The 25,724-nt window shown below is 40.8% G+C and overlaps 1 protein-coding gene across 3 annotated transcripts in view; it reads left to right on the top strand.

Annotated features, from left to right (window-relative positions):
• gpr139 (G protein-coupled receptor 139) overlaps positions 1 to 25,724 on the top strand; it is a 115,323-nt gene that overhangs the window by 51,371 nt on the left and 38,228 nt on the right. Inside the window, exon 4 of one of the 3 annotated variants that reach the window (XM_061974214.2) lies at positions 3,872 to 4,129. The exons of the other annotated variants lie outside the window; for them this stretch is intronic. Coding sequence (XP_061830198.1) covers positions 3,872 to 4,129 — 258 coding nt within the window. The remainder of the gene's footprint in view (positions 1 to 3,871; positions 4,130 to 25,724) is intronic. 3 annotated transcript variants of the gene reach the window in all.

Raw genomic sequence — 25,724 nt, 5'->3', positions numbered from 1 at the left:
TCCAAAAGCGCTTTGGTGAGGTCACACATTGATGTTGGTCAAGAAGGCCTGGTTCTCACTCTCCATTTTAATTCTTCCCAAATATGTTCTATCGGGTTCAGGTCAGGACTCTGTGCAGGCCAGTCAAGTTCATCCACACTAGACTCTGTCGTCCATGTCTTTATGGACCTTACTTTGTGCACTGGTGCACAGTCATGTTGGAAGAGGAAGGGGCCCGCTCCAAACTGTTCCCACAAGGTTGGGAGCATGGAATTGTCCAAAATGTTTTGGTATCCTGGAGCATTCAAAGTTCCTTTCACTGGAACTAAGGGGCCAAGCCCAACTCCTGAAAAACAACCCCACACCATAATTCCTCCTCCACCCACACTCGGCACAATGCAGTCCGAAATGTACCGTTCTCCTGGGAACCTCCAAACCCAGCTGCTCGGCCGTGGAAACTCATTCCATGACGCTCTCTGCATACTGTACGTGGGCTAATTGGAAGGGCAAATGAAGTTTGGAGCTCTGTAGCAACTGACTGTGCTGAAAGTCGTTGCACTATGCGCTTCAGCATCCGCTGACCCCTCTCTGTCAGTTTACGTGGCCTACCACTTGGTGGCTGAGTTGCTGTTGTTCCCAAACTCTTCCATTCTCTTATAATAAAGCCAACAGTTGACTTTGGAATATTTAGGAGCGAGGAAATTTCACGACTGGATTTGTTGCACAGGTGGCATCCTATGACAGTTCCACGCTGGAAATCACTGAAAGCGGCCCATTCTTTCACAAATGTTTGTAGAAACAGTCTCCATGCCTAAGTGCTTGATTTTATACACCTGTGGCCGGGTCAAGTGATTAGGACACCTAATTCTCATCATTTGGATGGGTGGTCAAATACTTTTGGCAATATAGTGTATGATAAAATTGTTGCTGACTTTTTAGGGGGACGGCGTGGCGCAGTTGGGAGAGTGGCCGTGCCAGCAACCTGAGGGTTCCTGGTTCAATACCATATCATACCATACCAACTTTATTTATAAAGCCCTTTAAAAACAACCACAGTTGAAGAACAAAGGGCTGTACACCACAAAGAAATACAGTCAAAGGCAAAAAATAGCATTTATAACAGAGGTAAAATACATATTGAAAATGCCCACCTTCTACACTGCAAAAAGTCAGCGTTCAAAAACAAGAAACATTTTTTACAAAAATTAGGGGTATTTTATTTGAATTAAGCAAAATTATCTGCCAATAGAACAAGAAAATTTCCAAGTAAAATTAGCTAACTTCAATGAACCCAAAAATACCTTAAAATAAGTGTATTTTCACTAATAACAACTGTACTACTATATGAGTACGTATGTTCTATTGTTTCATTGAAAATAAAACCGAAAAGTCCATTTGGCTGTCATCTGTTTTAATTATGAGACACAATTGTGTCAAAGTCATGATTTCTTTTTTTTACATGCTTGAAATAAGAAATTGTTACTTTAAAAAAGTAGTTTTATACTTGTGAGTGTTGATGACACAACTTTGCAACAGCTGATATTCTAGTTTCAAGCATGTTTTACTCAATATAGGTCATAAAATCTCAGCTACAAGCTGTAATATCTTACTGAGATCATTTAGGACCAAACACTTAAAACAAGTAAAACACTCTAACCAGTGATGTGCGGTGAGGTTGATGGCTGGTGAGGCACTGACTTCATCACAGTCAGATTTACAAACATATGAACCCTAAAGAGTATCTTATTCACCATTTGATTGGCAGCAGTTAACGGGTTATGTTTAAAAGCTCATACCAGCATTCTTCCCTGCTTGGCACTCAGCATCAACGGTTGGAATTGGGGGTTAAATCACCAAAAATTATTCCCGGGCGCGGCGCCGCTGCTGCCCACTGCTCCCCTCACCTCCCAGGGGGTGATCAAGGGGATGGGTCAAATGCAGAGGACAAATTTCACCACACCTAGTGTTTGTGTGACAATCATTGGTACTTTAACTTAACTTTAACTTTACACATACAAACTGTAGCACACAAAAAAAGCACATTTAATTAAAAAAACGTTATTATGATCTTACCTGGCAGCACGGTGGCAGATGGGTTAGTGCATCTGCCTCACAATACGAAGGTCCTGAGTAGTCTTGGGTTCAATCTCGGGCTCGGGATCTTTCTGTGTGGAGTTTGCATGTTCTCCCCGTGACTGCGTGGGTTCCCTCCGGGTACTACGGCTTCCTCCCACCTCCAAAGACATGCACCTGGGGATTAGTTGATTAGCAACACTAAATTGGCCCTAGTGTGAGAATGTGAGTGTGAATGTTGTCTGTCTATCTGTGTTGGCCCTGTGATGAGGTGGCGACTTGTCCAGGGTGTACGCCACCTTCCGCCCGATTGTAGCTGAGATAGGCTCCAGCGCCCCCCGTGACCCCAAAAAGGGAATAAGCGGTAGAAAATGGATGGATGGATGGATGATCTTACCTTTACTTATAAGTGTGGGAACAATGGTGTTGGTGTTGGAGGAGTTGTGAATGAATGAAATATGAAATCCGTGCTGCAGTCTGCTGGTGTACCTAATGTTGTGTCCCTGCAGTCGTTCACGGCTCCTCCGGCGCGAGCATTGTTGTTTTTGTACTTTTTGGCTTCTTGTTAAGTGACTTTTTTTGGGTGGATTCGGTCTTGCACGTCTAGGGTTTGGGTGTGGGCTTTGGTTGGTGTGGCGCTCCCGTCGGGGGGTGCATTCTGCGGCGAGGGTGCATTAACCGGCACCAGGAGGCGGGATTACAGCCAGCCTCACACAGTGCGTCTTCGCAGCAGTTTTATGATTGCTCAGCACAAGAAATACGTTACACACATTCAGTTGTTGACAAAATACACTGTACATTATACACCTCAGCTAACTAAACTATGGAAATGTATAATATAATTCATATAGCAATACGGTCTCAATGCACAGCAGGCCAGCAGTTAGCCGAGTCCGCAATCCATGTTGAGGCACAACTGAGTGACGTGCCTCAACTGGCTGCTGTTCACCGCACCGTCTCTTCTCAGTATTTGAACGGCAAATGTGAAAATTCAGCGATTTTGAATAAAAATAATCTAAAACTGGTGAAGTTAAATGGAAAATAACTTTATAGTATAATCACTGAATACATATAACAATTTAATAATTGTTTTTCTTTTTACATTTTTTTTCTTTCCATGATGGCAGGTGAGGCCCTGCCTCACCTGCCATCCAGTGACCGCACGCCACTGACTCTAACATAACATCTGCTTAGTGAGAAGAATGATCTTATCAGACAGAAAATAAGCAAATATCACCCTTATTTGAGATATTTCATCTTACTTAGACTTCAGTTTTTGCAGTGTACCAATCTCGTCACGTCCGTTGTGTCCTTGAGCAAGACGCTTCACCTTTGCTCCTGATGGGTCGTGTTCAGCACCTTGCATGGCAGCTCCCGCCATCAGCGTGTGAACGTGTGTGTGAATGGATGAACGTGGAAATAGTGTCAAAGCGCTTTGAGTACCTTGAAGGTAGAAAAGCGCTATACAAGTACAACCCATTTACTCACTTTTGTGAAATAATACCCAACAATCACTTCAACTCTTATTTCAATTCTCACACCTACTTTCGTACCTCCCTCGCTCGCCCTCGCTCTCCCGCTCCCGCCGCTCTCCCTCGCTCTCTCTCTCTCGCTCACACACTCCCGCAGCATCCTCCCCTTCTCACTCATCTCTCCTCCGCTCGCCTCCTTCCTCTTTCCCTCATCCGCCGACACATCTCACCTATCCCGTCGCCCACCCTCTTCCTCCTCCCACGTCTCGCCTCACACTCTCTTCCATTCCTTCCCACCTACCCCCACCGCCCCCCCCCCACCCCCTTCTTCACATGCTGATTGGCAGACAAGGACGGAGAAAAGACCGGCGGTCGCCCAGACAGTTTACTGGCGTGGTGGTGGTGCCGGTGGTCCGGCTTCTTGACACCGAGCGCAGCTGAGGAAGAGGACGCAGCCATGGAGCACAGCCACATCTTCCCCGTGTTCCCTCCAAATGAGAGCAGCTGGAGCACCGGGCAGAATCCCTCAGAGGTGGCCCCGGGGTGCCCCCTCGGACCTCTGCCCGTCATCTACTACAGTGTCCTGCTGTGTCTAGGCTTGCCTGGTAAGACAGTCCTGGATTTAGGAGTGCGCTGAATGTTTCTCAAAGTTGTCAGCACATCTGTGATTTATTGTGCCGTGTGGATGTTGTACTGTGGCTTTGCACTGTTGGCTTGTCAGGCTGACCTTGTGGCGATCCCCCGCGCATGCGTACGTGCACTTTGTGTTTGTGTCGTTGTGTGCACAAATGCTTTGACTGCAAGTATTTAGACAAACAGCAAACTGTGTGCTGCCCTATCAGTTTTAAAATGTATTCTCCAGTTCCACGTGCGACGTTTGCACGGCACACCGTGCTTTGACCTCTGCGACAAGTGCGCACTGTACGTCGCCGCCACCTGATGGATTAACGACACTTCCTGGTTGTGTCTTCACCGGTGAGCGATTAGTCTGTTCCCGGTTATTGTCAGACCCGTTTACTGTCGCCGTCACGCTGCGTGATCTATTAGAGGTGACCCTACCTCACATCAGGCAAACTTGTGTGTGTGTGTGTGTGTGTGTGTGTGTGTGTGTGTGTGTGTGTGTGTGTGTGTGTGTGTGTGTGTGTGTGTGTGTGTGTGTGTGTGTGTGTGTGTGTGTGTGTGTGTGTGTGTGTGTGTGTGTGTGTGTGTGTGTGTGTGTGTGTGTGTGTGTGTGTGTGTTTCAACCCTTCTTGAGACATCAACAAGGAAAAGTACAAACCCCGTTTCCATATGAGTTGGGAAATTGTGTTAAATGTAAATATAAACGGAATACAATGATTTGCAAATCCTTTTCAACCCATATTCAATTGAATGCACTACAAAGACAAGATATTTTAGGTTCAAACTCATAATCTTTGTTGGTTTTTTTTGCAAATAATAATTAACTTAGAATTTCATGGCTGCAACACGTGCCAAAGTAGTTGGGAAAGGGCATGTTCACCACTGTGTTACATCACCTTTTCATTTAACAACACTCAATAAACGATTGGGAACTGAGGAAACTAATTGTTGAAGCTTTGAAAGTGGAATTCTTTCCCATTCTTGTTTTATGTAGAGCTTCAGTCGTTCAACAGTCCGGGGTCTCCGCTGTCGTGTTTTACGCTTCATAATGCACCACACATTTTCGATGGGGGACAGGTCTGGACTGCAGGCGGGGCCAGGAAAGTACCCGCACTCTTTTTTTATGAAGCCACGCTGTTGTAACACGTGCTGAATGTGGCTTGGCATTGTCTTGCTGAAATAAGCAGGGGCGTCCATGAAAAAGACGGCGCTTAGATGGCAGCATATGTTGTTCCAAAACCTGTATGTACCTTTCAGCATTAATGGTGCCTTCACAGATGTGTAAGTTACCCATGCCTTGGGCACTAATGCACCCCCATACCATAACTGATGTTGGCTTTTGAACTTTGCGTCGATAACAGTCTGGATGGTTCGTTTCCCCTTTGTCTTGATGACACGATGTCGAATATTTCCAAAAACTATTTGAAATGTGTACTCGTCAAACCACAGAACACTTTTCCACTTTGTATCAATCCATCTTCGATGATCTCAGGCCCAGAGAAGCCGGCGGCGTTTCTGGATGTTGTTGATAAATGGCTTTCACTTTGCATAGTAGAGCTTTAACTTGCACTTACAGATGTAGCGACCAACTGTATTGAGTGACAGTGGTTTTCTGAAGTGTCCCTGAGCCCATGTGGTGATATCCTTTAGAGATTGATGTCAGTTTTTGATACAGTGCCGTCTGAGGGATCGAAGGTCATGGCCATTCAATGTTGGTTTCCGGCCATGCCACTTACGTGGAGTGATTTCTCCAGAATCGGGCAGAAGGCGCACCCTAGACAAGTCGCCACCTCATCACAGGGCCAACACAGATAGACAGACAACATTCACACTCACATTCACACACTAGGGCCAATTTTAGTTTTGCCAATCTACCTATCCCCAGGTGCATGTCTTTGGAGGTGGGAGGAAGCCAGAGTACCCGGAGGGAACCCACGCAGTCACGGGGAGAACATGCAAACTCCACACAGAAAGATCCTGAGCGCAGGATCGAACCCAGGACCTCATAAGCGTTTCTTGGGAAATTGCGACTAGTATTGAGTTAAATTTCAACTTTTATCATAATATTGCACAAATGTTCAGTTTTTCTTGTAAAATATTGACTTGCGTTGAGTAAAATTACGACTTATTATAATACTGCCAAAATTCCAAGTTTTTCTTGTGAAATTGTGACCTTTTTCTTGTGAAATTCCAACTCATTTTTCACAACAAGCTTTTTTATATTTGCATAGTATGTATATATTATTAATGTTGTAAATACAAATCTTTATATATCTAGAAAGGGTGGTCCTAAAGAGGTAGGCATTGTTCGGAGGTCTCAAGAAGGTAACAAATACAAGAATGGGTGTGCGTGTGTGTGTTCTTGTATTTCCATCCTTCTTGAGACATCAACAAGGAAAAGTACCTTCCATATGAGGACCGGTTAACAAGTTAGGACACAAATCATGGTCCCAATACGGAAAACCATTGCATCTAATAGAGAGCCAAATACTAGCGTCCGTGAACATTGCTCCAAAGTCAGGAGTTTTTTGTTGATTTAAAAAAGTAAACACTGACAAAGGCAGCAATATATGATCAAACAAGACGGCAGCTAAAGGACTTTCCTATTCATCCCCGAAAAAACCCGGCCAGGTGAACAGCTGACTTATGTCATAATGTTGCCAAGTAAAAATCTGATTATTATAATATTGCCAACATTTTAAAGCTTTCTTATAAAATTGACTTTTGTCGAGTAAAATTACGACTCTTTTCATAAAATTGCCAACATTTTAAGCTTTCCTTGTAAAATTGCGACTGTTATTGAGTTAAATTTCAACTTTTATCATAATATTGCACAAATGTTCAGTTTTTCTTGTAAAATATTGACGTGCGTTGAGTAAAATTACGACTTTTATTATAATAAGTTTTTCTTGTGAAATTATGACTTTTTTCACAACAAGCTTTTTTATTTATTTGCATAGTATGTATGTATTATTAATGTTGTAAATACAAATATTTATTTCTAGAAAGGGTGGTCCTTAAGAGGTAGGCATTTTTTTTCAGAGGTCTCAAGAAGGTAACAAATACAAGAGTGTGTGTGTGTGTGTGTGTGTGTGTGTGTGTGTGTGTGTGTGTGTGTGTGTGTGTGTGTGTGTGTGTGTGTGTGTGTGTGTGTGTGTGTGTGTGTGTGTGTGTGTGTGTGTGTGTTGTATTTCCACCCTTCTTGAGACATCAACAAGGAAAGGTACCTTCCAAATGAGGACACAAATCATGGTCCCAATACGGAAAACCATTGCATCTAATAGAGAGCCAAATACTAGAGTCTGTGAACATTGCTCCAAAGTCAGGATTTTTTTGTTGATTTAAAAAAGTAAACACTGACAAAGGCAGCAATATATGATAAAACAAGACGGCAGCTAAAGGACTTTGCTATTCATCCCCGAAAAAACCCGGCCAGGTGAACATCTGACTTATGTCATAATTTTGCCAAGTAAAAATTCGATTATTATTATAATATTGCCAAAATTTTAAAGCTTTCTTATAAAATTGTGACTTTTGTCAAGTAAAATTACGACTCTTTTCATAAAATTGCCAACATTTTAAGCTTTCCTTGTAAAATTGCGACTGTTATTGAGTTAAATTTAAACTTTTATCATAATATTGCACAAATGTTCAGTTTTTCTTGTAAAATTTGGACGTGCGTTGAGTAAAATTACGACTTTTATTATAATACGTTTTTCTTGTGAAATTGTGACTTTTTTCACAACAAGCTTTTTTATTTATTTGCATAGTATGTATGTATTATTAATGTTGTAAATACAAATATTTATTTCTAGAAAGGGTGGTCCTTAAGAGGTAGGCATTTTTCGGAGGTCTCAAGAAGTTAACAAAAACAAGAATGTGTGTGTGTGTGCATGTGAGTGACACAGACATAAGTGTGGAGGTCAGATGAAAAAGGAAGATTCTGAGTCTGAATCTGAGACCCTTATCAGCCCCTGCAGCGTCACAGTAGTATCATAAAAAAAGGTTTGATTATTTTCTATGTCAAAGAGCTTATGTTACTTTTCTTATGCTATGATTGATCCTTGGTGGATGTCTGTGCCGTACTCTTTAATTTACAGTTGATACTAGGGTGGGGCAATATGGACGAAAACGTATATCTTGGTATATTTTTACTTAAACTCGATATATATCTCGATCCATTTTTTGGTGAAAGTATACATAAAAAGATATTCATTTTTGAGCGATATTCACTGCAATTGAAGTGAATGATAACTGTCCTGTAAACAGCTGTCAGTGGCACTTTTATTAACCAAGTTAGTCAACCAAAATACTGCGTTATCTACAAAACCGTTACACCCTTATTATTTTGTAATACTACCTCAACAAATTAAGCAACAAATTTTAAAGCGTTTTTCTAAGCCAATTAATCGATGAATCGTTGCAGCCCTAATAATTGCATTTCAAGCCATAGTATGAGGGTCAACATCGGCAGGGAAACAGTCTGTATACAAGTAGTTTAAGAATACAGATATTAATTTGCCCTTTTAAAAGTGTTGATTAGTAAAAAAAAAACAAAGAACTTTGAGAGGAAAAAAAGTTGTTCTCTTTACCCTTACAAAATGTACCAAAAATAAACAAAACCGTGGCCCTAAAACCAGGTACGGACCGTAGCGTGGGTTACCTGTACTGTTGCACCTCGAGTCAACACGAATATAGATATGAACAAAATGAAAGTTGTTAGTTGTTAGCATGTATTACCTCGATCAAACATGGTGGGAATGTCTGTTACAAGATACTGCAGTAGTAAACAGTAAGGATGCGGTGCTCGGTATAATCCTGCACGGGACAATCCGATTTAATTAGAAGAAAAAAGTTGTGATATTTATCGAGATCGGATGATATGAAAAATGTAATCGTGATTAGGGATGGCCGATAATATCGGACTGCCGATATTATCGGCCGATAAATGCTTTAAAATGTAATATCGGAAATAATCGGTATCGGTTTCAAGATTATCGGTATCGGTTTCAAAAAGTAACATTTATGACATTTTAAAACGCCGCTGTGTACACGGACGTAGGGAGAAGTACAGAACGCCAATAAACCTGAAAGGCTCTTCCTTTGCGTGCTGGCCCAGTCACGTAATATCTACGGCTTTTCACACACGCAAGTGAATGCCATCCATACTTGGTCAACAGCCATACAGGTCACACTGAGGGTGGCCGTATAAACAACTTTAACACTGTTACAAATATGTGAACCCACACCAAACAAGAATGACAAACACATTTCGGGAGAACATCCGCACCGTAACACAACATAAACACAACAGAACAAATACCCAGAACCCCTTGCAGCACTAACTCTTCCGGGACGCTACAATATACACCCCCCGGTCCCCCACCCCCCAACCCCGCCCACTTCAACCTCCTCATGCTCTCTCAGGGAGAGCATGTCCCAAATTCCAAGCTGCTGTTTTGAGGCATGTTAAAAAAAAAAAATAACGCACTTTGTGACTTCAATAATAAATATGGTATGATGTATGATCCTGTAACTACTTGGTATCGGATTCATACCCAAATTTGTGGTATCATCCAGAACTAATGTAAAGTATCCAAACAGAAGAATAAGTGATTATTACATTTTAACAGAAGTGTAGATAGAACATGTTAAAACAGAAAGTAACAGTAAATGAACAAGTAGATTAATAATTATTTTTTTACAGTTTGTCCTTAATAATTTTGACAAAATAATAGAATGATAAATGACACAATATGTTACTGCATATGTCAGCAGACTAAATTAGGAGCCTTTGTTTGTTTACGGGGACGGCGTGGCGTGTGTGTCCCTGGTGCGATCCCCAGCTTCTACCAACCTAGTCACGTCCGTTGTGTCCTTGAGCAAGACACTTCACCCTTGCTCCTGATGGGGTGTGTTCAGCGCCTTGCACGGCAGCTCCTGCCATCTGTGTGTGAATGTGTGTGTGAATGGGTGAATGTGGAAATAGTGTCAAAGCGCTTTGAGTACCTTTGAAGGTAAAAAAGCGCTAAACAAGTATAACTAATTTAACCATTTACTTACTACTGAAGGACAACTTGCCTTGTATTTTCACTATTGTATTTAAGGACAAACTTGCAATAAGAAACATATGTTTAATGTACCCTAAGGTTTTTTGTTAAAATAATGCAGTCTTTTATGGTCCCCTTTACTTTGAAAAGTATCTTGGTACCGGTACCAAAAGATTGGTATCAGGACAACACTACCCCAGATTGGTCACCACACTGCAAAAACTGAAATCTAAGTAAGATGAAATATCTCAAATAAGGGTGATATTTGCTTATTTTCTGTCTGATAAGATAATTATTCTCATTAAGCAGATTTTATGTTGAGTGTTTTACTTGTTTTAAGTGTTTTGGTCCTAAGATATTACAGCTTGTTGCTGAGATTTGATGACCTATATTGAGTAAAAACATGCTTGAAACTAGAATATCAACTGTTGCAAAGCTGTGTCATCAACACTCACAAGTATAAAACTGTTTTTTTTAAAGTAATAATTTCTTATTTCAAGCATGAAAAAAAAAAGAAGCATGACTTTGACACAATTGTGTCTCATAATTAAAACAGATGACAGCCAAATGCTGTTTTATTTTCAATGAAACAATAGAAAACACGTACTCATATAGTAGTACAGTAAACTGACAGATAATATTTAAACATTTAACATTTCTAACAATTTTGAACAGAAATAGTTCATGCACATTCAGATAAATTCTTCAAAATTACTATAAAAAATGTTTTGACCGGGGGCTGGGCTGTATATGTGCGCACTAATTGACTGAAAGAGCACGCACTTGGCGCGATGATGTCATGTTATCCATGGAAAAATGCATTTTTAGACAATATGATTTGCCTGAGCGGCTAGGAGACCCCGAGAGTAACAAGCAGTTGCCTTGTTGCCTTTCCATTAAGAACAATAAATTAGTTTTTCGTATAAGTTTGCTCGTTTCAAGACATGTAATGCCGAGCGCATATCATTATGTCAAGATAATGGCACTAGCATTTACTTCATTTAACATATTGAGCAAAAAGGTCGCACATTTCTACCAAGAAAAGTGCACTTGTTATTAGTGAGAATACACTTATTTTAAGGTATTTTTCGGTTCATTTGAGGTTAGCTCATTTTACTTGTTTTGGAAAGTCTTGACAAGCCAAATTTTCTTGTTCTATTGGCAGATCATTTTGCTTAGTTCAAGTAAAATACCCTTCATTTTTGTATTTTTGTTTGTTTGTTTTTGAACACTGACTTTTTGCAGTGCAGTCCATCACATACAGTATATATTCAATTTCTTTCATGAGAACTGTTTGGGGCTAAGTTCCTGTGGTAAAAAATACATTTTCTTTCTCAAGACTAAGTCGATGTACAGGATTTGATTCCGCCCCAGTAAAAGCAATGTCCCTGCAGCCACATTTCTCGTAATTATTCCTCCTGAGAGGCCGGGGCGAGTGCCGCAGGAACCGTCGCCTCGGCTGCCACCGTTTTATTAGATCCTGCGGTGTGTCCTCCTCGCCGACGAGCGCCGGCGGCGGGCTGTTTGTTTAATCACTGTAACGTGAGCGCGTAATGGAATCTTACAACAGTTGTCTGAATTAATGGCGGAGTTGAGTGCGGTGGGCTGATACTTTGCGGCAGCGAGTTCAACTTATTCAATCATTATGACACCGCTCGTTGCACTCGAGCCAGGCCATGAATGTTTCATGAGCTTGGCTATGTGGGAGCCATGGCGGCGTGACCTGCGGACACACGTGTATTTAACGCTGACGATTGATCGGGAGGGGCCCGTCGCTTTAATTACCCACCTATGTGTGTCAGGTGGCGTGCGAACCCCGTGTTGTCATGAGTCACGACTAGGGATGTCCGATAATGGCTTTTTGCCGATATCCGATATTCCGATATTGTCCAACTCTTTAATTACCGATATCAACAGATATATGCAGTTGTGGAATTAACTCATTATTATGCCTAATTTGGACAACCAGGTATGGTGAAGATAAGTACTTAAAAAAAAAAAATAATAAGATAAATAAATTAAAAACATTTTCTTGATTAAAAAAGAAAGTAAAACAATATAAAAACAGTTACATAGAAACTAGTAATTAATGAAAATGAGTCAAATTAACTGTTAAAGGTTAGTACTATTAGTGGCCCAGCAGCACGCACAATCATGTGTGCTTACGGACTGTATCCCTTGCAGGCTGTATCGATATATATTGATATATAATGTAGGAACCAGAATATTAATAACAGAAAGAAACAACCCTTTTGTGTGAATGAGTGTGAATGAGGTAGGGAGGTTTTTTGGGTTGGTGCACTAATTGTATCTTGTGTTTTTTATTTTGATTTAATAAAAAAAACCAAAAAAAAAACCGATACCGATAATAAAAAAAAAACCGATACCGATAATTTCCGATATTACATTTTAACGCATTTATCGGACATCCCTAGTCACGACCTTTAGGGCGAGGCCTGGTTAAAAACTCCTACTCAGGACGAGGCTGTCCGGGTCAGTCAAGTAGCGGTAAAATAATAACTGTGCGACAAAAAGAGGATCAAGGACAGCCAAACTGGAGTTTAGAATCAGATCGGAGAAGAGGGTATAACAAGCGCAGAGGCAGTCAAGTTGTACCTTTTTTGAGCCAAGGCACATTTTGTTTCATTGAAAAAGAGGCGGAGGCACACCACCAGCAGAAATCATTAAAAAATGAAATTCAGTAGTCGATATTGACAATAAAAAGTCCTTCTCGCAATTGTTGGATATGACTTTAAACCATAAGCAACCATGCATCACTATAGCCCTTGTCTCAAAGTAGGTGTACTGCATACTTGCCAACCTTGAGACCTCCGATTTCGGGAGGTGGGGGTGGGGGGCGTGGTTGGGGGTGGGGCGGGGCGTGGTTGGGGGCGTGGTTAAGAGGGGAGGAGTATATTGACAGCTAGAATTCACCAAGTCAAGTATTTCATATATATATATATATATATATATATGTATATATATATGTATATATATATATATATATATATATATATATATATATATATATATATATATATATATATATATATATATACATCCTGAAAATATGCAAACAAAACTGTGTTTGGATAATTGATACTTCAAACTTGCATAAATAAATATTAAGGGATATAACATAACTTGGCTTCTGAGAGCTTCAAAATGTACTGAATAAAATGCTAAAGTTGTTGATAAACAAGCAATTACTTTAATAATTAAATATGGTCATTTTAAATGAATTATTATGATCATTTAAAATTAATTATTTCAAATATGTTTATTTTAATGTATAATTCTATGGCTGGATGTAATAAGGAGTCAGAAAAAATAAAAATACAATTACTTTTGATGTTTTTAGCAAAATATAGTAAAAATGTATTTAGTTTTGTTTTTTTAAAATAATAAATATATTTATTTTTAGGTAAGATAAACATAATAATACAATGTATCTCTAGTCTGGATGATTTAGTTCTTGTCACCCTGTTGTCCCCCCGTCATGAAAAAAGGCTGTCCTCACTCAGGTGCGCATGGAGCTGGAGGGGGCGTGGCCTCCAGCTCCGGCTGAAAATCGGGAGATTTTCGGGAGAATATTTGTCCCGGGAGGTTTTCGGGAGAGGCGCTGAATTTCGGGAGTCTCCCGGAAAATTCGGGAGGGTTGGCAAGTATGGTGTACTGTCACCACCTTACACTATATTGCCAAAGGTATTTGGCCACCCATCCAAATGATGAGAATCAGGTGTCCTAATCCCTTGGCCCGGCCACAGGTGTATAAAATCAAGCATTTATAGGCATGGAGACTGTTTCTACAAACAATTGTAGAAAGAATGGGCCGCTTTCAGTGATTTCCAGCGTGGAACTGTCATAGGATGCCACCTGTGTGACAAATCCAGTCCCGAAATGTCCTCGCTCCTAAATATTCCAAAGTCAACTGTCGGCTTTATTATAAGAAAATGGAAGAATTTGGGAACAACAGCAACTCAGCCACGTAAACTGACAGAGAGGGGTCAGCGGATGCTGAAGCGCATAGTGCAAAGATTTTCTGCACAGTCAGTTGCTACAGAGCTCCAAACTTCATGTGACCTTCCAATTAGCCCACGTACAGTACGCAGAGAGCTTCCTGGAATGGGTTTCCATGGCCGAGCAGCTATGTTTAAGCCATACATCACCAAGTCCAATGCAAAGCATGGGATGCAGTGGTGTAAAGCACTTTGTCACTGGACTCTAGAGCAGTGGAGACTCCTTCTCTGGAGTGATGAATCACGCTTTTCCTTCAGGCAATCTGACGGACGAGTCTGGGTTTGGAGGTTGCCAGGAGAACGGTACATTTCGGACTGCGTTGTGTCGAGTGTGAAATTTGGTAGAGGAGGAATTATGGTTGTGAGGTTCAAACACTGAACTGAGCTGAGCTGGAAGGCAAAGCTCTCAATTTACCGGTCGATCTCCGTTCCCATCCTCACCTATGGTCATGAGCTTTGGGTTATGACCGAAAGGACAAGATCACGGGTACAAGCGGCCGAAATGAGTTTCCTCCGCCGGGTGGCGGGGCTCTCCCTTAGAGATAGGGTGAGAAGCTCTGTCATCCGGGGGGAGCTCAAAGTAAAGCCGCTGCTCCTCCACATCGAGAGGAGCCAGATGAGGTGGTTCGGGCATCTGGTCAGGATGCCACCCGAGCGCCTCCCTAGGGAGGTGTTTAGGGCACGTCCGACCGGTAGGAGGCCACGGGGAAGACCCAGGACACGTTGGGAAGACTATGTCTCCCAGCTGGCCTGGGAACGCCTCGGGATCCCCCGGGAGGAGCTGGACGAAGTGGCTTGGGAGAGGGAAGTCTGGGCTTCCCTGCTTAGGCTGCTGTCCCCTCGACCCGACCTCGGATAAGCGGAAGAAGATGGATGGATGGATGGATGGAGGTTCAAACACTGATGACATCTATTAAACAAGACATTGAGCAAATAATTAAACAGACAGAATTAAATTTGACTCAATTTGAGGAGATACGCACGGACACTGTACCCTTGTACAGTGTCTCAGCATGCTCTGCCAAAAGATTGTACGCCTCCCCCTTTATTTAGACTTTCTCTGACCACATGACAACAGCTGCTTCTAAGGGACGAGGTCGTAAACAGCCATCGCTTTGATTACAACAGTTCAAAAGAAAAGGTCGTAAACAGTTCAAAAAGAGGTCGTCTGGAAATTGGGCAGATCCTGCCTTCTCTCCGCTTTGTAGTCCTTGGGTTAAAACAATATATTTCTGTTGATTACCATACATGAAAGACAAGAGAAAACCCTTCATGTTGCTTTCCCCCTGACAATGGTGTTGGGTTGTTTTTCAGGAGTTGGGCTTGGCCCCTTAGTTCCAGTGAAAGGAACTTTGAATGCTCCAGGATACCAAAACATTTTGGACAATTCCATGCTCCCAACCTTGTGGGAACAGTTTGGAGCGGGCCCCTTCCTCTTCCAACATGACTGTGCAACAGTGCACAAAGCAAGGTCCATAAAGACATGGATGACAGGGTCTGGTGTGGATGAACTTGACTGGCCTGCACAGAGTCCTGACCTGAACCCGATAGAACACCTTTGGGATGAATTAGAACGGAGACTGAGAGCCAGGCCTACTTGACCGAGTCAAGGCAGGTGGCCAAATACTTTTGGCAACATAGTGTATTTGGAGGTTTTTTGGTGTTTTCCTGTGCATAGTGTTTTAGTTCTTGTCTTGCTTTGCATTGGACTTGCTTGATGTTGGTCGAGAATGTCTGGCTCTCAGTCTCCGTTCTAATTCGTCCCAAAGGTGTTCTATCGGGTTCAGGTCAGGACTCTGTGCAGGCCAGTCAAATGTTTGTAGAAACAGTCTCCAGGCCTAAGTGCTTGATTTTATACACCTGTGACCGGGCCAAGTGATTAGGACAACTGATTCTGATCATTTGGATAGTGTTTATTACCATAGTTTCCACACATTTTCATTTGTTAAAATAAAAATAAATACTGTAAATTGAAAAAAACTATACCACTGTTTTTGCTATAAAACGCCTTTTTCTTTTACTGTAAAATGTACGGTTGATACTGTAAATGGAAAAAATGGTACCACAGTTATTTTACGGTAACAAACTCGCAGCTCAGTTGCCCGGATTAAAAAAAAAAAAAAAAATGCAGTGGTATTGTTTTTCTATTTACAGTATTGTTGAAAAAACTACCTAAAATTATACAGTAAGATTCTGGCAACTAAGCTGCCAGTATTTTACCGTAAAATAACTGTGGTACCATTTTTTTATTTGTTAAAATAAAAATAAATACTTCCATATCTGCGTGATTTATGGTTTCAAAGCAAGTTATCCATCAAATTGTACACTGTAAAAAGGACAATAGATATTACGTTAAAATTACAATGGTTTTTTTACAGCATGTTCAATTGAAAACTGTAAAATGAAAAAAAGTACACCACTGTTTTTACTATAAAATGTAGCTCAGTTGCCCGAATTAAAAAAAAAGAATCCAGTGGTACTGTTTTTGAATATTTACAGTAATATGTTGAAAAAACTACCTAAAATTTTACAGTAAGATTTTGGCAACTAAAGCTGCCAGTATTTTGCCGTAAAATAACTGTGGTACCATTTTTTTATTTGTTAAAATAAAAATAAATACTTCCATATCTGCTTGATTTATGGTTTCTAAGCAAGTTATCCATCAAATTGTACACTGTAAAAAGGACAATGGATATTTTTTTACAGCATATTCAATTGAAAACTGTAAAATGAAAAAAACTATACTACTGTTTTTACTATAAAATGTAGCTCAATTGCCCGAATTAAAAAAAATAATCCAGTGGTACTGTTTTTCTATTTACAGTAATATGTTGAAAAAACTACCTAAAATTGTACAGTAAGATTCTGGCAACTAAGCTGCCAGTATTTTAACGTAAAATAACTGTGGTACCATTTTTTTTATTTGTTAAAATAAAAATAAATACTTCCATATCTGCTTGATTTATGGTTTCAAAGCAAGTTATCCATCAAATTGTACACTGTAAAAAAGACAATAGATTTTTTTTTTTTTACGGCATATTCAATTGAAAACTGTAAAATAAAAAAAAACTATACTACTGTTTTTACTATACAATGTAGCTCAGTTGCTCGAATTAAAAAAATAATCCAGTGGTACTGTTTTTCTATTTACAGTAATTTGTTGAAAAAACTACCTAAAATTGTACAGTAAGATTCTGGCAACTAAACTGCCAGTATTTTAACGTAAAATAACTGTGGTACCATTTTTTTATTTGTTAAAATATAAATAAATACTTCCATATCTGCGTGATTTCTGGTTTCAAAGCAAGTTATCCATCAAATTGTACACTGTAAAAATGACAATAGATATTACCTTAAAATTACAATGTTTTTTTTTACAGCATATTCAATTGAAAACTGTAAAATTAAAAAAACTATACCACTGTTTTTACTATAAAATGTAGCTTAATTGCCCGAATCAAAAAAAATAATCCACTGGTACTGTTTTTCTATTTACAGTAAAATGTTGAAAAAACTACCTAAAATTTTAAAGTAAGATTCTGGCAACTAAGCTGCCAGTATGTTACCGTAAAATAACTGTGGTACCATTTTTTTATTTGTTAAAATAAAAATAAATACTTCCATATCTGCGTGATTTATGTTTTTTTTTTTTTTTACAGCCTATTCAATTGAAAACTGTAAAATGAAAAAAACTATACTACTGTTTTTACTATAAAATGTAGCTCAGTTGCCCGAATTAAAAAAAAATAATCCAGTGGTACTGTTTTTGTATATTTACAGTAATATATTGAAAAAACTACCTAAAATTTTACAGTAAGATTCTGGCAACTAAGCTGCCAGTATTTTACCGTAAAAAAACAAAACTGTGGTACCATTTTAAAATGGTAAATAAACAGTGGGTACTGTTTTCCATCTACTTTAATATGTGTTTGTAGATTTTACATTAAAAAAATGGTGACCAGAATTTTACTGTCAAATATACAGATTTCTTTTATTTATTTTATAGTGTACGTGAAATGTTTTTATTTAATAATAAAATGCATAGGCAAATTCATAAATTCTTCACTGTTAAAAGTGGCCCTCTGATGGCAGCCATAACTACGATGTGGCCCTCAATGAAAAGGAGTTCGACAACCCTGCTCTAGAGGAGGTGGGGAAGGGGCTGCAGACAACAGCTGAGCTGAGACGAATTGTCACCTTTTAATTAATGCCGCTCTCTCTCTTTCACTCCTTTTCCCTTATGCTTGCCACAACATACCGAGCACCACCAACCTGGCAAGCAGCAGCGCGGCGGCCATGAAAGCTTTATTCGATTACGGTCTTTGTACAGTATTGTTTAGCCTCAAAGCAGCAGCAGTCGTAGATTCACGTCTTAAGGAGTCACTCTGATGCTTAAAAAAAAACAAAAAAACATCTGATGCGTTCACACGACACGTGTGCTTCTAGCCGTGCAAGATGGAATTCATTACAACAAATTAAAACATCACCGAATGAGGATGAGTCATGTGAAATCATTCCTGATCTCTGCTCTATTCTAATTGTTAAATCCCAGTTTATGCAGAAACGGCACAGTCTCATGCCTTTGCAAAGATATCAGTGCTTATTTCCAATTGACACTGTCAGAAAAGAAATAATTTAACAATAATGCCAATTGTATCATCGCAATGAGTGCAAATGGCATGTTATTGTACTGGATCTCATCATATTGTGCAGGCAAACCTAATTAATTGTCAGTTGAAAGTATATCAGCATCACGATGTAAATATGAATGTCAGCCTGTTTAGTGTGGCTCTGTAATGATTAGTAGTTGAGCATTTTAAACATGCAAATAATGTTTTAATTAGTCTAGACCAGGGGTCGGCAACCCGCGGCTCTAGAGCCGCATGCGGCTCTTTAGCGCCGCCCTAGTGGCTCTCTGGAGCTTTTTCAGAAATGTATGAAAAATGGAAAAAGATGGGGGGAAAAAAATCTATTTTTTGTTTTAATATGGTTTCTGTAGGAGGACAAACATGACACAAACCTCCCTAATTGTTATAAAGCACACTGTTTATATTAAACATGCTTCACTGATTCGGGTATTTGGCGAGCGCCGTTTTGTCCTACTAATTTTGGCGGTCCTTGAACTCACCGTAGTTTGTTTACATGTATAACTTTCTCCGACTTTCTAGGACGTGTTTTATGCCACTTCTTTTTCTGTCTCATTTTGTCCACCAAACTTTTAAGGTTGTGCATGAAAGGTGAGTTTTGTTGACGTTATTGACTTGTTAGAGTGCTAATCAGACATATTTGGTCACTGCATGACTGCAAGCTAATCGATGCTAACATGCTATTTACATATTGCATCATAATGCCTCATTTGTAGGTATATTTGAGGTCATTTAGTTTCCTTTAAGTCCTCTTAATTCAATTTATATCTCATGACACACTATCTGTATGTAATATGGCTTTTAATTTTTTGCGGCTCCAGACAGATTTTTTTTTGGTATTTTTGGTCCAATATGGCTCTTTCAACATTTTGGGTTGCCGACCCCTGGTCTAGACCAGTGCAGCTATTACAGCTTCAACTTTTCTGGGCAGGCTGTCCACAAGGTTGCGGAGTGTGTTTATAGGAATTTTTGGACCATTCTTCCAAAAGCGCATTGGTGAGGTCACACACTGATGAAGGCCTGGCTCTCAGTCTCCGTTCTAATTCATCCCAAAGGTGTTCTATCAAGTTCAGGTCAGGACTCTGTGCAGGCCAGTCAAATGTTTGTAGAAACATGCAAATAACATCAAATGCATGCTTCATTATGTGTTGGGTGTATTCTTATACTGTGTGAAGCAGATGATTTATTGAACAGGAACATATACAGTCATGGTCAAAAGTTTACATACACTTGTAAAGAACATAATGTCATGGCTGTCTTGAGTTTCCAATACAACTCTTATTTTTTTGTGATAGAGTGATTGGAGCACATACTTGTTGGTCACAAAAAAAACATTCATGAAGTTTGGTTCTTTTATGAATTCATTATGGGTCTACTGAAAATGTGAGCAAATCTGCTGGGTCAAAAGTATACATACAGCAATGTTAATATTTGGTTTCATGTCCCTTGGCAAGTTTCACTGCAATAAGGCGCTTTTGGTAGCCATCCACAAGCTCCTGGTTGAATTTTTGACCACTCCTCTTGACAAAATTGGTGCAGTTGGTTTTCTGACATGGACTTGTTTCTTCAGCATTGTCCACTTTGGGAAGGCCATTCTAAAATCTTAATTTTAGCCTGATTTAGCCATTCCTTTACCACTTTTGACATGTTTGGGGTCATTGTCCTGTTGGAACACCCAACTGCGCCCAAGACCCAAACTGATGATTTTAGGTTGTCCTGAAGAATTTGGAGGTAATCCTCCTTTGTGATATTACCATTTACTCTCAGTAAAGCACTAGTTTAATTGGCAGCAAAACAGGTCCAGAGCATAATACTACCACCACCATGCTTGACGGTAGGAATGGTGTTCCTGGGATTGAAGACCTCACCTTTTCTCCTCTAAACATATTGCTGGGTATTGTGACCAAACAGCTCAATTTCTGTTTCATCTGACATCACATGGACAAAGATAAAACCTTCTGGAGGAAAGGTCATAAAAGAACCAAACTTCATGAATGTTTTTTGTGACCAACAAGTATGTGCTCCAATCACTCTCACAAAAAAATAAGAGTTGTAGAAATGATTGGAAACTCAAGACAGCCATGACATTATGTTCTTTACAAGTGTATGTAAACTTTTGAGCTCGACTGTACATACTGGCAATCTAGACCTTCAAGTTACAGAAAAGCCACAATTTTAACGTGATCAGGGCAGCTAGCCTACATTTGCTAAAAAAAAATCTATTTTAAATAACACCACAATTTTGCCTTTTAACTTAAATTAAATTAAATTTAAGAAAAATTAATTCAATCAAATTACATTTTTAATACTCCTCCCCTCTTAACCACGCCCCCGCCCCAACCACGCCCCACCCCCGACCACGCCCACCCCACCCCCTCCCCCCACCTTCCGAAATCGGAGGTCTCAAGGTTGGCAAGTATGATATTAGAGCATAAAGATTTTGGTATCGGCATTTCAGCATCGATCATCGCACATCCCAACTCATCACCTCTGAATAAAAGTTTAGCAGAGACAAAGTATAATTGTAATCACGAGGTCTTTCAGTCCAACAAGCAGAGCACGACGACCACGTTGATGATCAGCTACTAAAGTGACCGGTCGTCATAAACAACCCTGTCTATGGCTAAAAAACGAGCCCATAAGACTCTTAGTCCCAAATATTTTGTGCAAAACCCAAGTGTAGGAGTTGTAAAAATGGCCAGCTTGTGTTGTCTGCCAGTCAATATGACAAGCAAGTGACCCTGGTCCCCTGGACTCCTCCAGTCCTCTTTGAAGCATTGGTTTGTGTCTGCTCATTAGTGCATGTGAAAAACCCTCCCACGCCGACTTGTCCACCACTGTCAGGTGAAAAAGGTCGGCCATGTTGAGCGCTAACAATCCCCTTTGAACCTCGCCACGCAGCAGTCGTGTGAGGGCGCTAAGCCACTTAATGACCTGATCGCCCCTCATCGATTTACAGTTTGATCCGCTGATCTTCGGCAGTGGTGCATCTCTGGCTGTGATGATTAGGGAGAGGAAGGAAAATGTCAAAATAACCGGCGGGTGTTGTTGATGTTCAAGGGAGAGGCAAAATGAATATTCACAGAAATAGGCCATTCTAAAACCTTAATTCTAGCCTGATTTAGCCATTCCTTTACCACTGTTTACGCATCTCTGGGTGTGATGATTAGGGAGAGGAAGGAAAATGTCAAAATAACCGGCGGGTGTTGTTGATGTTAAAGGGAGAGGCAAAATTAATATTCCCAGAAATAGGCCATTCTAAAACCTTAATTCTTGCCTGATTTAGCCATTCTTTTACCACTGTTGACGCATCTCTGGGTGTGATGATCAGGGAGAGGAAGGAAAATGTCAAAATAACCGGCGGGTGTTGTTGATGTTCAAGGGAGAGGCAAAATTAATATTCCCAGAAATAGGCCATTATAAAACCTTAATTCTAGCCTGATTTAGCCATTCTGTTGCCACTGTTGACACATCTCTGGGTGTGATGATCAGGGAGAGGAAGGAAAATGTCGAAATAACCGGCGGGTGTTGTTGATGTTCAAGGGAGAGGCAAAATGAATATTCACAGAAATAGGCCATTATAAAACCTTAATTCTAGCCTGATTTAGCCATTACTTTACCACTGTTGACGCATCTCTGGGTGTGATGATCAGGGAGAGGAAGGAAAATGTCAAAATAACCGGCGGGTGTTGTTGATGTTCAAGGGAGAGGCAAAATGAATATTCCCAGAAATAGGCCATTCTAAAACCTTAATTCTAGCCTGATTTAGCCATTCCTTTACCACTGTTGACGCATCTCTGGGTGTGATGATTAGGGAGAGGAAGGAAAATGTCAAAATAACCGGCGGGTGTTGTTGATGTTCAAGGGAGACACAAAATGAATATTCCCAGAAATAGGCCATTCTAAAACCTTAATTCTAGCCTGATTTAGCCATTTCTTTACCACTGTTTACGCATCACTGGGTGTGATGATCAGGGAGAGGAAGGAAAATGTCAAAATAACTGGCGGGTGTTGTTGATGTTCAAGGGAGAGGCAAAATGAATATTCCCAGAAATAGGCCATTCTAAAACCTTAATTCTTGCCTGATTTAGCCATTCTTTTACCACTGTTGACGCATCTCTGGGTGTGATGATCAGGGAGAGGAAGGAAAATGTCAAAATAACCGGCGGGTGTTGTTGATGTTCAAGGGAGAGGCAAAATTAATATTCCCAGAAATAGGCCATTCTAAAACCTTAATTCTAGCCTGATTTAGCCATTCCTTTACCACTGTTGACGCATCTCTGGGTGTGATGATCAGGGAGAGGAAGGAAAATGTCAAAATAACCGGCGGGTGTTGTTGATGTTCAAGGGAGAGGCAAAATGAATATTCCCAGAAATCAAATAAGAGTCGAGGCTGTGTCCGTGCGGTGTGCGGACGAGGAGATGTGAGAGTGTGACAGCTCGTCAGGCGCCAGATAAGCCTCAGCAGGGCCAAGGAAGTAGGAGGACGGGCTTTGAAGCAATAAATCTGCGATGCTGCTGATGCAGACCGTGTTTGAACAGCTGACAACAAAAGGCTGCGATGACAGCCGCAAAACCCAGTTGGCTCGGCGACTCGCTATGGCTGTGCTACGAATAGAGTACTGTACTTCCGTCAGTGCACTTCTGCATGTGTACTATTTACACTGCGCACTTATGTTAGATCAACTGTGGTGTGTTATTAGCTGCAGAGTCGCTGTTGTAACACACGCGATTCCCCAAAAACACAAGAGTGACACATACTCTGCAAGTTTACAGAACAAAACGGAAGTTAGCGAGGCTACAAGGGCGCCAGACAAACTATATTGCCAAAAGTATTTGGCCACCCATCCAAATAATCAGAATCAGGCGTCCTAATCACTTGGCCCAGCCACAGGCTCTCAGGAGCTCAGTGATTTCCAGCGTGGAACTGTCATAAGATGCCACCTGTGCAACAAATCCAGTCGGGAAATGTCCTCGCTCCTAAATATTCCAAAGCCAACTGTCGGCTTTATTATAAGAAAATGGAAGAGTTTGGGAACAACAGCAACTCAGCCACCAAGTGGTAGGCCACGTAAACTGACAGAGAGGGGTCAGCGGATGCTGAAGCGCATAGTGCAAAGATTTTCTGCACAGTCAGTTGCTACAGAGCTCCAAACGTCATGTGACCTCCCAATTATCCCACGTACAGTACGCAGAGAGCTTCTTGGAATGGGTTTCCATGGCCGAGCAGCTGTGTCTAAGCCATACATCACCAAGTCCAATGCAAAGCATGGGATGCAGTGGTGTAAAGCACGTCGCCACTGGACTCTAGAGCAGTGGAGACATGTTCTCTGGAGTGATGAATCGCGCTTTTCCATCTGGAAATCTGATGGACGAGTCTGGGTTTGGAGGTTGCCAGGAGAACGGTACATTTCGGACTGCATTGTGCCGAGTGTGAAATTTGGTGGAGGAGGAATTATGGTGTGGGGTTGTTTTTCAGACGTTGGGCTTGGCCTCTTAGTTCCTGTGAAAGGAACTTTGAATGCTCCAGGATACCAAAAACATTTTGGACAATTCCATGCTCCCAACCTTGTGGGAGCAGTTTGGAGCGGGCCCCCTTCCTCTTCCAACATGACTGTGCACCAGTGCACAAAGCAAGGTCCATAAAGACATGGATGACAGAGTCTGGTGTGGGTGAACTTGACTGGCCTGCACAGAGTCCTAACCTGAACCCGATAGAACACCTTTGGGATGAATTAGAACGTAGACTGAGAGCCAGGCCTTCTCGACCAACATCACCACAATGCGCTTTTGGAAGAATGGTAGAAAATTCCTACAAACACACTCCGCAACCTTGTGGACAGCCTTCCCAGAATAGTTGAAGCTGTTATAGCTGCAAAAGGTGGACCGACATCATATTGAACCCTATGGGTTCGGAATGGGATGGCACTTCATGTTCATATGTGAGTCAAGGCAGGTGGCCAAATACTTTTGGCAATATCACTCTACCAAGACCTAGCACGTAGTATTTCACAGTTTTGACAGCTAAAAGTAATAAGACACTAAGGAAAGAGCACCTTTTAATTCCACCGTCTTTTCTTCCGGGCATCCTTCTAATGCCATTAAAGACGCACAAGCGTCAGTCCTGGCTAATTAAGATGAAGTCATCTGAAATGTTGGATGAGCAAATATACTACAATGAAGCACGCACTCTGCTTCTTCGTCCGTCAGGTTTAAGTAGGAGGGTAAAATATGCAGAAATAATGAGTGCATCCTGTTGAATGCCTCTGAGACGTGGATTCCTTCTGCCTTTGTCTGGCTGTTGCCGTGGTAATTAACAACAACGCAGATCGCACATTGAGTAATCATGTCCGCAGTGTAACTGACATGAGGTGTTGTAGGTCACCTTAATCCGGTTCTCCTCAAATAGTGAGGCGGGCCCCCCTGGGGGGTTGCGGTACGATGCCAGGGTGTGACCCCGGGGGAACATGCTTTATCAGTATCATGCAGTTTCAAGCTTCGAAAAGCTGTGCACTACAAAACATTCTCATTGTAGATATTAATTAGGACTTGATTAATCATGATTAAGTTAACTTGACTCCCTCATTTTTATTTTAAAAAATCCGTTATTTTATACATTTTTGTTTTGTAAGTAAAAATGTTTTATATATTGCGCCCCGGAGTTAATGTTGCAGATCAATTTGAATGTATTATTATTTTTTACTTTAATTGTTTTTCCACTATCAAATGATTCAAATGAAGGTGGAGACGCAGTTGAAGGGGGCTTGGCTTGGAGGGCTTTGGCATGTAAACAAAACATCCTGAATAGACTGTCAGAAAGCGGCTTAAAGACGGTCCATAAAACATAACCTATGCCACATTTTA

The sequence above is a fragment of the Nerophis lumbriciformis genome, linkage group LG22 (genome assembly GCF_033978685.3).
Source record: "Nerophis lumbriciformis linkage group LG22, RoL_Nlum_v2.1, whole genome shotgun sequence".
Taxonomy (NCBI): domain Eukaryota; kingdom Metazoa; phylum Chordata; class Actinopteri; order Syngnathiformes; family Syngnathidae; genus Nerophis; species Nerophis lumbriciformis.
This window is presented reverse-complemented; position numbering and strand designations above follow the sequence as displayed.